Source organism: Chamaea fasciata, unplaced genomic scaffold (genome assembly GCF_029207755.1).
Source record: "Chamaea fasciata isolate MVZ Bird 193981 ecotype frontalis unplaced genomic scaffold, bChaFas1.0.hap1 SCAF_18, whole genome shotgun sequence".
Classification (NCBI taxonomy): domain Eukaryota; kingdom Metazoa; phylum Chordata; class Aves; order Passeriformes; family Sylviidae; genus Chamaea; species Chamaea fasciata.
Genome location: NW_027094103.1, coordinates 2,228,066 through 2,240,600, shown reverse-complemented (window position 1 = coordinate 2,240,600; position 12,535 = coordinate 2,228,066). Strand labels below are relative to the sequence as shown.

Here is a 12,535-nt window from a genome sequence, read left to right as displayed (position 1 = left end):
ATGACAGAGCTCTCACTGCTAAGTATGATGAGCAGGTACCAGCTGTGGTACAGACTTACAGAATTTATTCTCAGGGGAGCTGAGAATGCCAATGGCAATGAGGTGTTCTGCCTTTGACAATTATTCACCAGGCAGCTCAGTAATTCTCTTGTGGAACTTTCTGGAAGTTAAAAGGAAGATGGAGAAGACCTCTGAAACATCTACATGCAGGAGTAAGTAAAAGGCTCAGAAAGCCAAGAGGGTACAACTCACTTCTGAATGATATCTTTGTCTGTCTTAAACATCTGAAGGAAAATGTGCATCCAGTTACTATAAGAAGATACCTGAATCACGACAAACAATCAGTTACAAGTCAAAAAATCAGACATGAGTGGCACAGAAAGCTTTTCTACATAGCTCTATACATATGCTAACTCAATTTGCAGAAAAGAAAAATCCTGCTGCACAGTTCAGACCTTATGAATAAGCAACTATATATAACTAAAAAAAACCCCCAAACCCTTGTCTCATGCAATAAAGGTGGGTTGTTCATAGGCTGTGATGGTACAGACTCTCTTTATCCTGCCTGGCACCATCTCTCCCCTCTGCACTTGAACACATGAGCATTTTTCTTTACTGGTCTGCAGTCAGAAACATGATGTATCACAGAATTCTCATTCTGCAAACAGATTCCACCCATAACGGAAGACAACATTTAGCTCTGCATCAAAAGGCACTTGCACATTATTAAAAAACAAAAGAATTGCAAAGATTTGCATGGGAGTAGGTTAATTTGAGGACAGCAATTTAAAGGGAGTTCTCTTTTAACATGAGTCAAAGATGAGAGTCTATGTTTTGTCTGGCTGCACTGAACACAGAATGTGTTTCCATAACTTACAGTCCTATACTGCTGTTCAGTCTTCAAGAGCAGAGCACCAGAGTATCTCACCAGTGTCCCATTTATTTGGACAAATGCTTTTTACATAACCTCACACTACATGTCAGTGTGACACTTGTACTAATCAGAGAGAGGTTAAATTGGGGAAAGGTAAAAATGGAGCACACTGCAATAAACTGGGTGTGATTCATTATTCATGTAGCCCAGTATGCAGTCTCCATGAACATCCAGCACCACGGGCCAGAACAGGACATGCACTGCAGACCCAAAGATTTCGTTTTTAACTGCTGAAGAGAGAGAATTTGAAGGGCAAGATTTTTAACGTACCAAAAAGCAACGTGGACATTCTTTTTACGCACAGAAACATCCACTCCATCCCAAAAGCTGATTTAGCTTAGCATGAGCAACAACCAGGTGCAAGAAGCTGCTCAGAGATCACCTTTGTCTCATCAGGATGTTGAGAACCCCCATTTACAAAAACTGTGCATCTTGATAACATTTGCAGAATTACAGACCGACACACTATGGAGTGAGACTTCTCCCACAGCACGAAGCAAGGAGCCTCTCCCAGTGAGTTTATCATGCAGGTTCTGCCAATTATTAAAAGCAAGCCGTGACAGGTAAAAGCAGGAAGAGAATGCCTGGGGAACAGAGATTTGTGTAAAGGTTAGAGGCAGCACGGGCAATATTGGTTGCAAAAGCAATCAGGCAAAGACAAACACAAAAAAGGACAATTAAGTCTAACTACACACGACGTACTACATGACATGGATGAAGACTGAAACAACACAACATTTTAACACTCCAATAGCCATGGATACATCATCTGCATACCACCACAGGAATATGGAATTGAGTATCAACACAACAAAGGCATAGTACAGCAAAATAGACCTCCTAAACAATCTCCCAGTCTACTTTTTGGGAAACAGATACCTTAGTCAGATTATTTTTTTTTCTTTATTTTACTGTTTTTCCTGCTTTCTGAACTAACTGTTGCTTTTACTGCAATTGGTCTTTACTGACTATAAATATCCAGCCTGTATAGAGGAGGACAGAGAGTATATCTGTTTTGCTATGTAACACCGGCCTTTTAGCTGTGTAAATACAGTAACAGCACAGGTAATAAAAGGAAGTGCCTGGCAAATTCCTGGGTTTTCCTGTTTCCTATTTAGAAAATAAGAGTCTGAACCTATGCTTCAGACTTCAAATGCAAGTTTTCACTCTGAAGGGTTATAAAATAGCAATAGGCAGGGGTGATGACAGGAAAGACAGGATTAACAGAAGAAAAGATGCTGCAGAACGGAGAACAAGAAAAGAGAAAGGAAGCTGCCCATTTTACACACATGACAGCAGCAAGTCAGCCAGCAAATAACAGCTGCCACTCAGTAATACTTTTGTCTCCTTGAAGGAGATATGTGCTAGCAGCTGCCATGGGGAAAAAGAAGTTCAGTTACTTTACAAGCTGTATTCACTGGTTCCTTTCTCCCATTTTCATTAAAAACATGACTTAAAACTACTATCACCAGCATTCACTGGATCTGAAGCCTTTCAATGCTCTCAACCTGAACAGTGATTTCTGCATATCCCAGTCATCATCTTCCACAGCAAAACGTGCTAGAGAGCTACAGATCTATAATGACACATTTAAATATAATGTATTCAAAGCAAGTCTGCCCTCACAGCTTCACCTGTTTACAGATAAATGTTTAAAGATCAGAACCCCCAGTATTTTCAAGAGATGATGTTTGGCTGTGCAACAATTCTCTCCAGCTTGTCATGAGATAATTTGCTGCTCTAGAAGGAACAAAACTAACAACCCCACCAAAACCCAAACCCACAACCCCCCCCCAAATTAATAGAATAAGTAGAGTTCAGAAGGAACTGCAAGTGTTCATCTAGTCCTTTCCTTTTTCCATCAGGATAAATTACATCTCCATCATAGCTAGCAGACAGCTGCATTGCCAATTTTAATGACTTCCAGTGCTAAAATATTGCAGGGTTATACAAAACCAGTATTTCCTAAGACTACTCTATCACTGTTTTCTAATATTCAGAATGAAAATGCAATTTAGGTGCAATATCATCTGTTCTGTCTTCCATGAACATGGACGTGCTGGGGTTTTGCCTCTAACTCTTTGTACAGCCTTCAACACTATTTAGGTCACTCTGCTGTCATGTCTCCCCTGAGTCTTCTCCTCTGCAGACAAACCACCCCAGTTCCTTCTCTCTTTCCTCACAGGTCATGTTTTCTCGAAGCACAGAACACAAAAATGGTTAAAAAAGGTCTCAAAGGTCAGCAATGATCCCAAAGAGCATCTTGCCTGTGGTAATATAAGAAAAGAAGTGTGTAAACTGTACAATACCCTTACTTTACTTATGCCATGTATGATCAATAGTATCAATACAAGAGTAAATAAGAGTATTGTCAATCCTCAGAAAGAATAAATACCTAGGCTGAATTTAGGTCAACTAACTCATTCCTGAACAACAATATAGACTGCTTCACTTCTGTCAGAATGGTTAGAAAGCAACCTAAAGAGCAGTCAAATGATGAGCATTTCCTTGCTATTTTTAGGAATGGTACAATGGAAGTGCTGGCACCAGCTTTCTTCAGTGATGTGATTATGTGTAAGATGTCAAGAGCATTTTACTTCAAAAGTATGTATTTTAATACAAGTAAAATGCAAATGTATGCAGAAGAGCACAGTATATGTAATAATATAAAAGTAGAAGACTTCTGAGCCTGTTAGCTCAGCCTGTTAGCTCTTCCATCTGTAACAGCCTCAAGGCAAATATTTCAGTTTCCTGGGGTTCTTCAATATGCTGTATCCAGGGTTTAGTTGTGCCAGCAACTTACAAAACATTATGAATGATGCAGTACTCTGCAATTCTCCTTGTCATGGTTACACACAGCCTTCCTGAAGATCACCCAAACTCCGCTTCTTCCAGCAGCTGACATTTGGAATTGCTTTGACAGCACAAAGCTCAGTCCCAGCTAGGCTCATCTTGCAGATCCAGGAACTGCTCCTGCAGCCCTGGCAGAGGCAGATGTTCCTGCACTTGCACCTACAGGCTTGGCTCAGCAGCCGCCTCCGCTCCCACTGGGCCATCGGCTGCCACAGCCCCGAATGTCTCACTTGGAGAGGAGGCACTAAGCACACACACTGGAGTATTTATCTAGCTTATGGCTCTCCTGGGAGCACTGACAGTCTTCAGGACCTAAGCAGATGTAGTCTTAGTAAGAAATGTATCTCACAGGGATTATTACTTTAAAAATATTTAAATATTTGTTCCCTTCTATGACGTTGTGTCAAAAGACATCAAAAAGCCAGTAAGAGAGCCCGAGCACTACATAAGCCATTGACACCTCCACACTACAAATGATCTCCAAACAGTCTAATGAATTGGTCCCAAGTGAAATGCAAGCAGTAACGAAATGAACATTTCTCTGTTCAATATAATGAAAGAAAGAAAAGAGCTTCAGTCAGATGCACCAAGAATTGCTGAGAAAAAGGAATAAATTCATCCTGCAAAAATTTCAGGCATATGAACATTCGTTTCAAAATGGTGTCAACGAAGTTATTTACGAATTTCCATTCTTCAGAAAATGACAATAGGAAGCAGCCCACCCTCCAGAAATAAATTCATATCAAGCAGAGCATTTCTGTGGGGCCTGGCACATTCTACCAACACCAAGCTAAACACTGAAGGCATTTTACTCCTTGAGTGCTGATACTCATAGATCCAGATGGATAAACAAATGGCTGGAAGAGTAGAATCAGAATCAAATTCCTAGCCAAATAATAAACTCAGGTTACTTAAATTGTAACTTAATTCCTATTATATATGCAATTGCAAAATCTTCATTAACACTATGATACCACCCCCCTTCTTCTTACATTTATAAGCCAATTATTTATTCTATCACTTTATATTCTACAAAGATGAGCTGCTAACCAGTCATTGTAAATGATAAAGAAAAATTAAAAGATGAAATCTACTGGACTGTCATGCAAATCACTTCGTGCTGAATCACAATATATTCAAAATAGTTACCACCTGCCTCCTTCCAAAAATTCTAATAGTGGATTGTGTTGTCTTTTTAGCAAATTGTCTTGTTTGAACCAGTTTAAATTTTCATCTGGTCATTTTACAAAGGCCGAAACAGTGTCCAGTCTTCTAAAGATTGAACCCAAATCTTTTCTAAGGAGCTCAGAAGAAGAAAAAAAATCACTGAAAATTTGATGAGCTCATACTCCTCCCACCAACACAACTGTTTTGACTAAGTGACAGCAACCAGCGGTGGCAGGTGACAACTTTGAGTTTCGTATTTAAAGCTCTATATAAAAAAATAATGAGCTTCAATATTGCCCGTGTTACCACAGACCCCTCACCCTCCTGGAGCAGTTTGATCATTGCTGGTCAAACCCCCCATGCTCAGAGCACCTCCCTGCTGGCAGAATTGAGAACAGGGACTGTACCGTCCGGCGTTGCCTGCTGACGGGGTTTTTTACATTTGACGTAATCGTGGTCAACTGGAGTGGCTGTGTAAGGTGGGGATGTCAGACCTGGACCCGAGGAGGAGGGGAGGGAAGTCCCAGGGCCTGGCACTGTTCCAGCTGAGGAGTGAGAATCTTCATCTATCAAACAAGGTTTTTCTCTGGGAGGACGAGAAGAAAGGTGAAATGTTTATTTACAAAGAATAAAAGGAGACTGCATGTTCTTACAGCATTTCCAATAGAGCAATTAAACCTCACTAACAAATCCTAAACAAAGGAGTATCAGTACAAGTCATTTTCCACCCTTGCCACTGGTCAGTAGTAAACTCTTCTTTATTTTGTAGTTGTTAATGAAACAACATGTAAAGACTAAAATCTCTCCTCCTAGAAGAGAAGGTTAATTTGCGTTCGCATTTTTTAACAGTACATTTTAAAAATCAGATTTATAAATAAATAAAAAGTGTTTTCAAAATTGATCACAGGGTCAGAATTGTTCTGTTTTCTTCCTTTCCCATTTCCTCTGTGCCAATTATTGAGATCTCAGAGTAGCATGTAATCTTATTCATGGTACCTGAAAACTGCAAATATTACCATTGATCTTATTTACTTTATTTATTTAATAGCTTATTGTACAGTAGTTTATTATCATTCATTCAGAGAATACTGCTGGAAACCAGCACTCACTTTTCTGCAACTTTTGGGGTGTTCTTCTCCTCACCCCTGGCGAAGGGTCCCTCAGAAGCTTCCTTCATGAAACTAACCAGTACCTCTGCATCTACTCCAGAGTCTGGTTTCCCCACAAGTTTCAAAATAGAAGCATGAAGTCGAAAATACACCTAAAAAACACCAAAGTCCATTTGGTCAGTAATGAATCTGTAGCTCTGTAATCTAATCTATTCCAAATAGGCTTTTCTCTGTAGAACCTGCAGGAGTTAGTTAAGACAGCTACCTGTCACCTAAACTTACCTGAACTGAACGTTCCCTGCCTTTGAAAGTTGCTTTTAAATTACAAAATCTGAACATTGTACAAAATTTATAACTGCAACCTATGGAACACAACAAAGAAAGCAGAAGTAGCCTTGTTGCAAGCAAGGCACCACTGGGTATGTTCCAGGGCCACTGCTTTTACCAGACAACACAGTGAAAGCAAAGTCCCACCTCATGCATGAACTTGTGTTTCCACAGCTATGAGATGCTTGTGAATCCTGTCAATGTTTGATTTTTATAAAAACTAATGAACTGTGTGCAGCAAAATTCAGAAGTGGAACTGGTACCCACCTGTCCAAACTGCCTCTGAAATGAAACCAACCTGAATAACAGGCTCCATTTTACTCTCCAGGTCTGTCTTGCAAAAACGCCCCCCCGATGCAGAGCACCATCTACATGTGCCTAACTGTTGGAATTCTGGAAACTTCGATTGTGAGGTTTTGGTATACAGTAATGTATGTGAAGGAATATGGAGGATTTAGGGTGTTGTCTAAGTCCTTCTTCTTCACCTTCTTCTTCCTTCTTCATGGTTTTGGGTGGTTTTTTCTTATTGGGTGAGAGGGTCTGCATTGTGGACCTTGGGTGATCAATTATTGGGTTAAAAGAATAAATACTATAGGGGTCATCTTGTTATTGGGTAACTATCCCTTAAATAACCTTGGAAAGAGTTAGAAGCGGCCATTTCATCACCATTTCTACCTTCTTAGCTACAGCTCATGGCTTGTGAGACTGTAATATAGATAAAAATTAATACACATCCTGCATCCCGTGCATTAATCCCGGCTCTAACAGGAAGAAAAGAAGATAAGAATCCTCACCCCTAACAACCTGTAGGAACAAGGCCTCGAGCCTACACATTGAACTTGCTTTTACCTCCAAGGCTTCCATGGCAAGTTCAGGTGGATTGTGGTAGTGAATCTTCTTTGGATAGCGAGCAGCCTCCTCGTGCAGGTAATGGCCAGCCTGTTTGTAGTGCAGCAGGTACACCACAGGAGGCTGCTTCTGCTTCTCGGCGATCTTGCCCAGCATGTAGTGGATGAGCCACTCCTCCTCGTCGCCGTCGCCCTCGCAGCGCGCCGCCGACGTGAAGCACAGCTTGGCTGTCTCCAGCATGCTGTCCCTGCGCTCCTCCATCTGCCACCAGCCAGGGGACAACACAACACAGCACACCTGAGCTCTGCAGCTCACAAGGGAAACTCTAGAAACGTGCTGCTGACCGTGTAAAAGCACGTAAACACAGTACAGCTCTTAAATGCTTTCAACCTAGAAGACGTAGAAGTGATCAAACACAATCCAAGTGGTCAAACACACCCCAACAGCCCACAAAATGTGTTTATGGATAGTTTTTGTTCACTCCAGTAAGTGCTGGCACAAAAAACCAGAACAAAACAGTAAGACAGAAGAAATATTTTCAGATTTATATAAATATAAATCTGAAAAATGGCAACCCAATATTCATGTCTGCAGAAATTCTACCACTTTTTCGCAGCTGTAATTATCTTAACTCTTCAAAGAAAAAAAATATTTGCTTTGTTCTGCAACTGAAGTCTGCTAAAGCCACGGGCACTGCTGCCCGTGTAAAAGCACATAGACACGGTACAGCTTTTAAACACTTTCAACCTAAAAGATGTGGAAGTGATCAGATACATCCCAAGTGGTCAAACACATCCCAACAGCCCACAAAATGTATTTATGGATGGGATTTTGTTCACTCTGGTAACTGCTGGCACAAACAACCAGAACAAAACAGCAAGACAGAAGAAATATTTATATGTATATGTATATGTATATTTATAAACCTAACCCTAACCCTAAATATATTCCTATTTATATAAGTAGAAATTTGAAAAATAACACCCCAATATTCACGTCTACAGAAATTCCACCACCTTTTCTCAGCTGTAATTATCTTAACTCTTCAAAGAAAAAAATCATTTGCTTTGTTCTGCAACTGAAGTCTGCTAAAGCCACTACGGGCCACTCTCATTTGTGAAGGAAAGTATTTCATCTTGCTTGCAATGTATCTAATTTTGAGGAGAATATTCTCCCCATCCCACCCGTCAAAAAAAAAATTAAAACCAGCAGCATAAATTAAAGTTAAGTGCCAATAAATTCATGTAAAAAAAAAACTAGGTCAAAAGATGCATTAATATAATTTTCCCTCTTTGAAAATGAAGTTTATAAATTTAAGCTGTGTGGCTATAACCAAGAATTAAAACATAACTTTCCTTTCCTAAACATTTTGTAAGAAGAAGAGAATAATAGGGGTTTTATGTATGAGAAACACATTCCTGAAGAGATATATCTTTGGAAGTGAGATGAAATTGTTTCAATTTCTTTTATTACAATAGAGCTTTTCTTCCTAAATTATGCATTTTTAATATATTCACTTGAATAAAATGAAGACTTAAGTAGTCCTAAGTAAACATTCTCATTTAATCCTCAACTACAGATGGCTGCTCTGTATTGCTCCTTTTTTCTGATAATATGAAGTAACTCCAGCACTATCCCTGGAACTGTTCTACAAATCCCTCATCGCCAAGAGGCTGCAAGACCATAAGACCAAACTTCTGATAGGGCAAAGATATAAAATGTAGTAACTTCATTTTCTGAGGAGTTGCTTTTGGAGTTGTTGGACGCAAAAACTCTCCAGAAGAAAACTCTACTGTTAAATGTTATTTCAAACATACTCTTTAATAAACAGTTTGTTCCCTTTAAATCCGCAGGCTGCCATCATCTTTGTTCTTAGGCAAGAAAGTGCCAGCGGGAAGCGCAGTGTTAATGCAGCGCTGGAGGCAGCTCACTTGGGAGACTCACCACCTCCTGGAAGTATTTCTCCCACAAGCAAAGGGTGTTCCCAGCACTGATCTCTGTAGTTCAATCACTGAAAGTTTTACAAATTACAGCAGAGGAGCAGCATTTCCTTTTTTTCATTGTGCTTCCAGCTGCAGACTGTGTAACATCTGGAAGTCAGAATAGCTAAACCAGAAATGGAGATCACTGGTCCAAAAAGACAAAACATTTTCTCAAGCAACTGTTATCACTGTCAGAGTGTATTTAGAATTGTTCATTTTGGCTTAGCAATAAACTTCTTAATAATCCTTTTCACCTCCCTTCCGCGGAAAGAAATAATGAATTCATAACAATGTTGTCAATGGAAATTCTACTAATCCTCTCACTTTGATCTTTTGTTTAGGTAAATGGCCCAAAACCACAGAAAAAGGGGAGGATTCTTTTGATATAAGAGATGACACGTGGACACAGATATCAGAGTAATTTCTGATCTCTTCACTATTTCAATATGTATACATTTCACCTTTTCCTGGAAACACTGCATGACATTTACAGAAAGGAAAGGTAAAGACAATTCCCCTTTCCAGAAGGTTACAACAATTTTGTATCCCCTTCAAAAGATAATTCAAATATTAGCCTCAAACTGATTTCAAGCAGGAAAATGAAAGAAAAAAACCCACCTTCAAATGCTGCTTGACACCACCAGATCACATGAATATTGGAATTTCCAACACTACTAAGTAACCATACAGTTGCATATGTGGAATATAGCATGTAAATGCTTAATTCAAAAAATTTACTATGTTAGAAAGCCTAATTTTAAACACTTAAAATTTTATACTCTCTCTGTTAGATCCCACCTGCTGCACAACTTCAGGAGGAAGTTCCATTTTCCACTGCTTAAGCTGTCGGGATGCAAAGGAATGCAGGGCATAGGAAATGGTGCCGTACTCAATCCACAGGGAGAGGTTGGAGCTGTCGATCTCCAGGGCTCGTTTGAAGCAGTTCAGGACAGGGGTAGAGTGTTTCCAGATGGGGCCATCACTCTTCAATTCATTGGAGTTCAGCTTGTCCTGAATCCGGCTCGCTCGAGCCAGAGCCATCCCAGCCCAGGAGTCAAACCTGTGCAGGCAAGAACGTAACCCATGAACAAACTCCCCCCTGAACATTACACTGAGGGCGTAGACAAGATTTGTCCTCTTGTATCTGCAACTTTTTCTTCCTTTCATCACACAAAACAGATTCCTGCACTTCCTCCTCTCCTCAGCGTGGAACATAAGCTGTACAGCCTAAATCATACTGATTTTCTTCAAGCGGTTTCCTTACAAAGCACTACCCTCAGTAACTACCACACATGGAAAACAGATGAAAAATCCAGGTTTATTTGCCACGCAAAGCCAGTATATCTATATTTCTAATGGCAGCACTCCCATTGTTGTTTTCTCAGTAACCACACAGCCCTGTCAAAATGTTGTCACCCTGTAGGCCAGCAGACACTGTGACACCTTGTACTGTTGGACTCAACTGTGAATAATCATCATCATTTCCCAGCATAAAAATCATAAAGCCAAAATTGCATTCAAGTGGGAAAACTCTGATGAACTAAAACTGTTGTTTCTGCCTGAGGGACTCTTGAAGGCCCAGCCCTGTGATTATTGACAATACAGCCTGAAGGGTGGTTTCATAGGCCACAACCTCACTTTAATGCCAGGGTTCAGCTGCTCTGGGGCTTTTCAATTTTACCATGATTTTAACACCAAGGCAATAACCATAATGTTCTCATACTTTTGCCTGCAATTTCTTCTGATTCCAACTGAAAACCCATTTCTAGGTCAAGTGACCTCAACAGTCAGATTCCTGAGGGGAATGGAACAGGAACTGTAGTACAGACAAGTACCAAAGATTTTGACTGGGGCAAAAACACTATGCTACCTCATAAGGCATCTTGTGAGCAAAGACATGCCACACATTAAAGTAAAAATGCGTTCCATTCATTTATTTTTGAATTTAAGTTTTAGAACACCAAAATTACAGAAAAATGGGTATGGGGTGGTATTGGTAATTTCTTTATCAGCCTTGAAACAAAAGTTTTTGCCATTTGCTAGTCACAAGTCCCAGACTAGAAGATGCAATAACATTAAACTACGGCTATTTCCTCCGAAGATTTCACATCTAAAATTGCTCTGTGCCTTCACCTTCCCTTTTGTCTCTGTTACGTGACTGGATTTAGAAACAATTTTCTTGTCTCAAATCTATCAAATTAGGGTTTTTGTCACTGACCCTGATCTATCAACTTCAAGGAGAATTAAAATGATAACACCTAATATGCAAACTCTATATTTAATCAGTAAATTTAAAGGTTATTTAATTTAATTTAGAAGACTGATATTCAGAACATGCTTTATTTTTAAGATGAGAGAGCTTAATCTTGACGGTGTTTCAGTGAGTTATATATTATCAAGAAACAAGGTGGTTTGGTTTAAATATCACTTAAATACTTCACTTGTATTCTTTGTGCAGTTCTCTAGTAGCAAAATCAACACTTTTAGGAAAAGGTCAGCCTAAACAATTAATCCACTAAAGGATGCCATTTGTGCTGTAGCTACACTATCAAATGATGACATTTTTCACTCCTTATCATGCATAAACATGCCAAAGCAAAAAACAAAAGGTGAACACAGTTCATTCTTCACAGTTATTCTTCAGTTCAATTTAGTTTCCCTCTCCCCCTTCCATTTTTTGGTTTTAATTTCAAAGCAAATATTTAACCCTACATTTTGAGTTTTATTTTCTCTGTTGGGTTGTTTTAGAGATGCCCTTAATTATACAATGAACCTGTGATAATGGATTGCAGGTGGGGGTTTTGGTTGTTTGGGTTTTTTTTTTCATTCCTGAAAACAGCTGTCTGCTTTTCAGTACTGAAAGATGTGAGAAGAATGAAGGACGTGCAGCAGGATTCAAAAATACTGACCTGTTTGGACAAATGCAAATATCGTGCATGTAAAATTTAATGGCCTTGGACTGTTCTTTGTTCTTGAAATGATAGTCTGCCAGGAGGTAATACAGCTCAGTCACCACTGGTGGAGAGTAGTCTGCACCCTCGGGGAGAGATGGTGCCTGAAAATCAAAAAGGCAAAGGTTCATACTAAATGAGCTGCACATTTGCATCTTCCTTGTAGAGGAAGTAGCCTTTTCATCACACAATATGAAGGTTTTGAATATGAAGACTTTGAAAGCATTTCACAGATACACAGAGCACTTACAAACACTAAAGAACATCTCATGCTGACTATATTTTACCATTCAAAGACTAAAAGCTTTGACTAAAGAGATCATTCTTATTTTATTTAAATGCAATTACCCAAAGAAACCCAAC

The 12,535-nt window shown here is 39.5% G+C and overlaps 1 protein-coding gene across 3 annotated transcripts in view; it reads right to left on the bottom strand.

The window, feature by feature from the left end:
• Nucleotides 1-12,535, bottom strand: part of CABIN1 (calcineurin binding protein 1) — a 106,768-nt gene that overhangs the window by 72,658 nt on the left and 21,575 nt on the right. For all 3 annotated transcript variants that reach the window (XM_066200163.1, XM_066200165.1, XM_066200164.1), the window contains exons 23-27: nucleotides 12,131-12,276; nucleotides 10,020-10,281; nucleotides 7,240-7,500; nucleotides 6,064-6,215; nucleotides 5,362-5,540 (exon numbers count right to left, since the gene is read on the bottom strand). In XM_066200163.1, coding sequence (XP_066056260.1) covers nucleotides 5,362-5,540; nucleotides 6,064-6,215; nucleotides 7,240-7,500; nucleotides 10,020-10,281; nucleotides 12,131-12,276 — 1,000 coding nt within the window. The remainder of the gene's footprint in view (nucleotides 1-5,361; nucleotides 5,541-6,063; nucleotides 6,216-7,239; nucleotides 7,501-10,019; nucleotides 10,282-12,130; nucleotides 12,277-12,535) is intronic.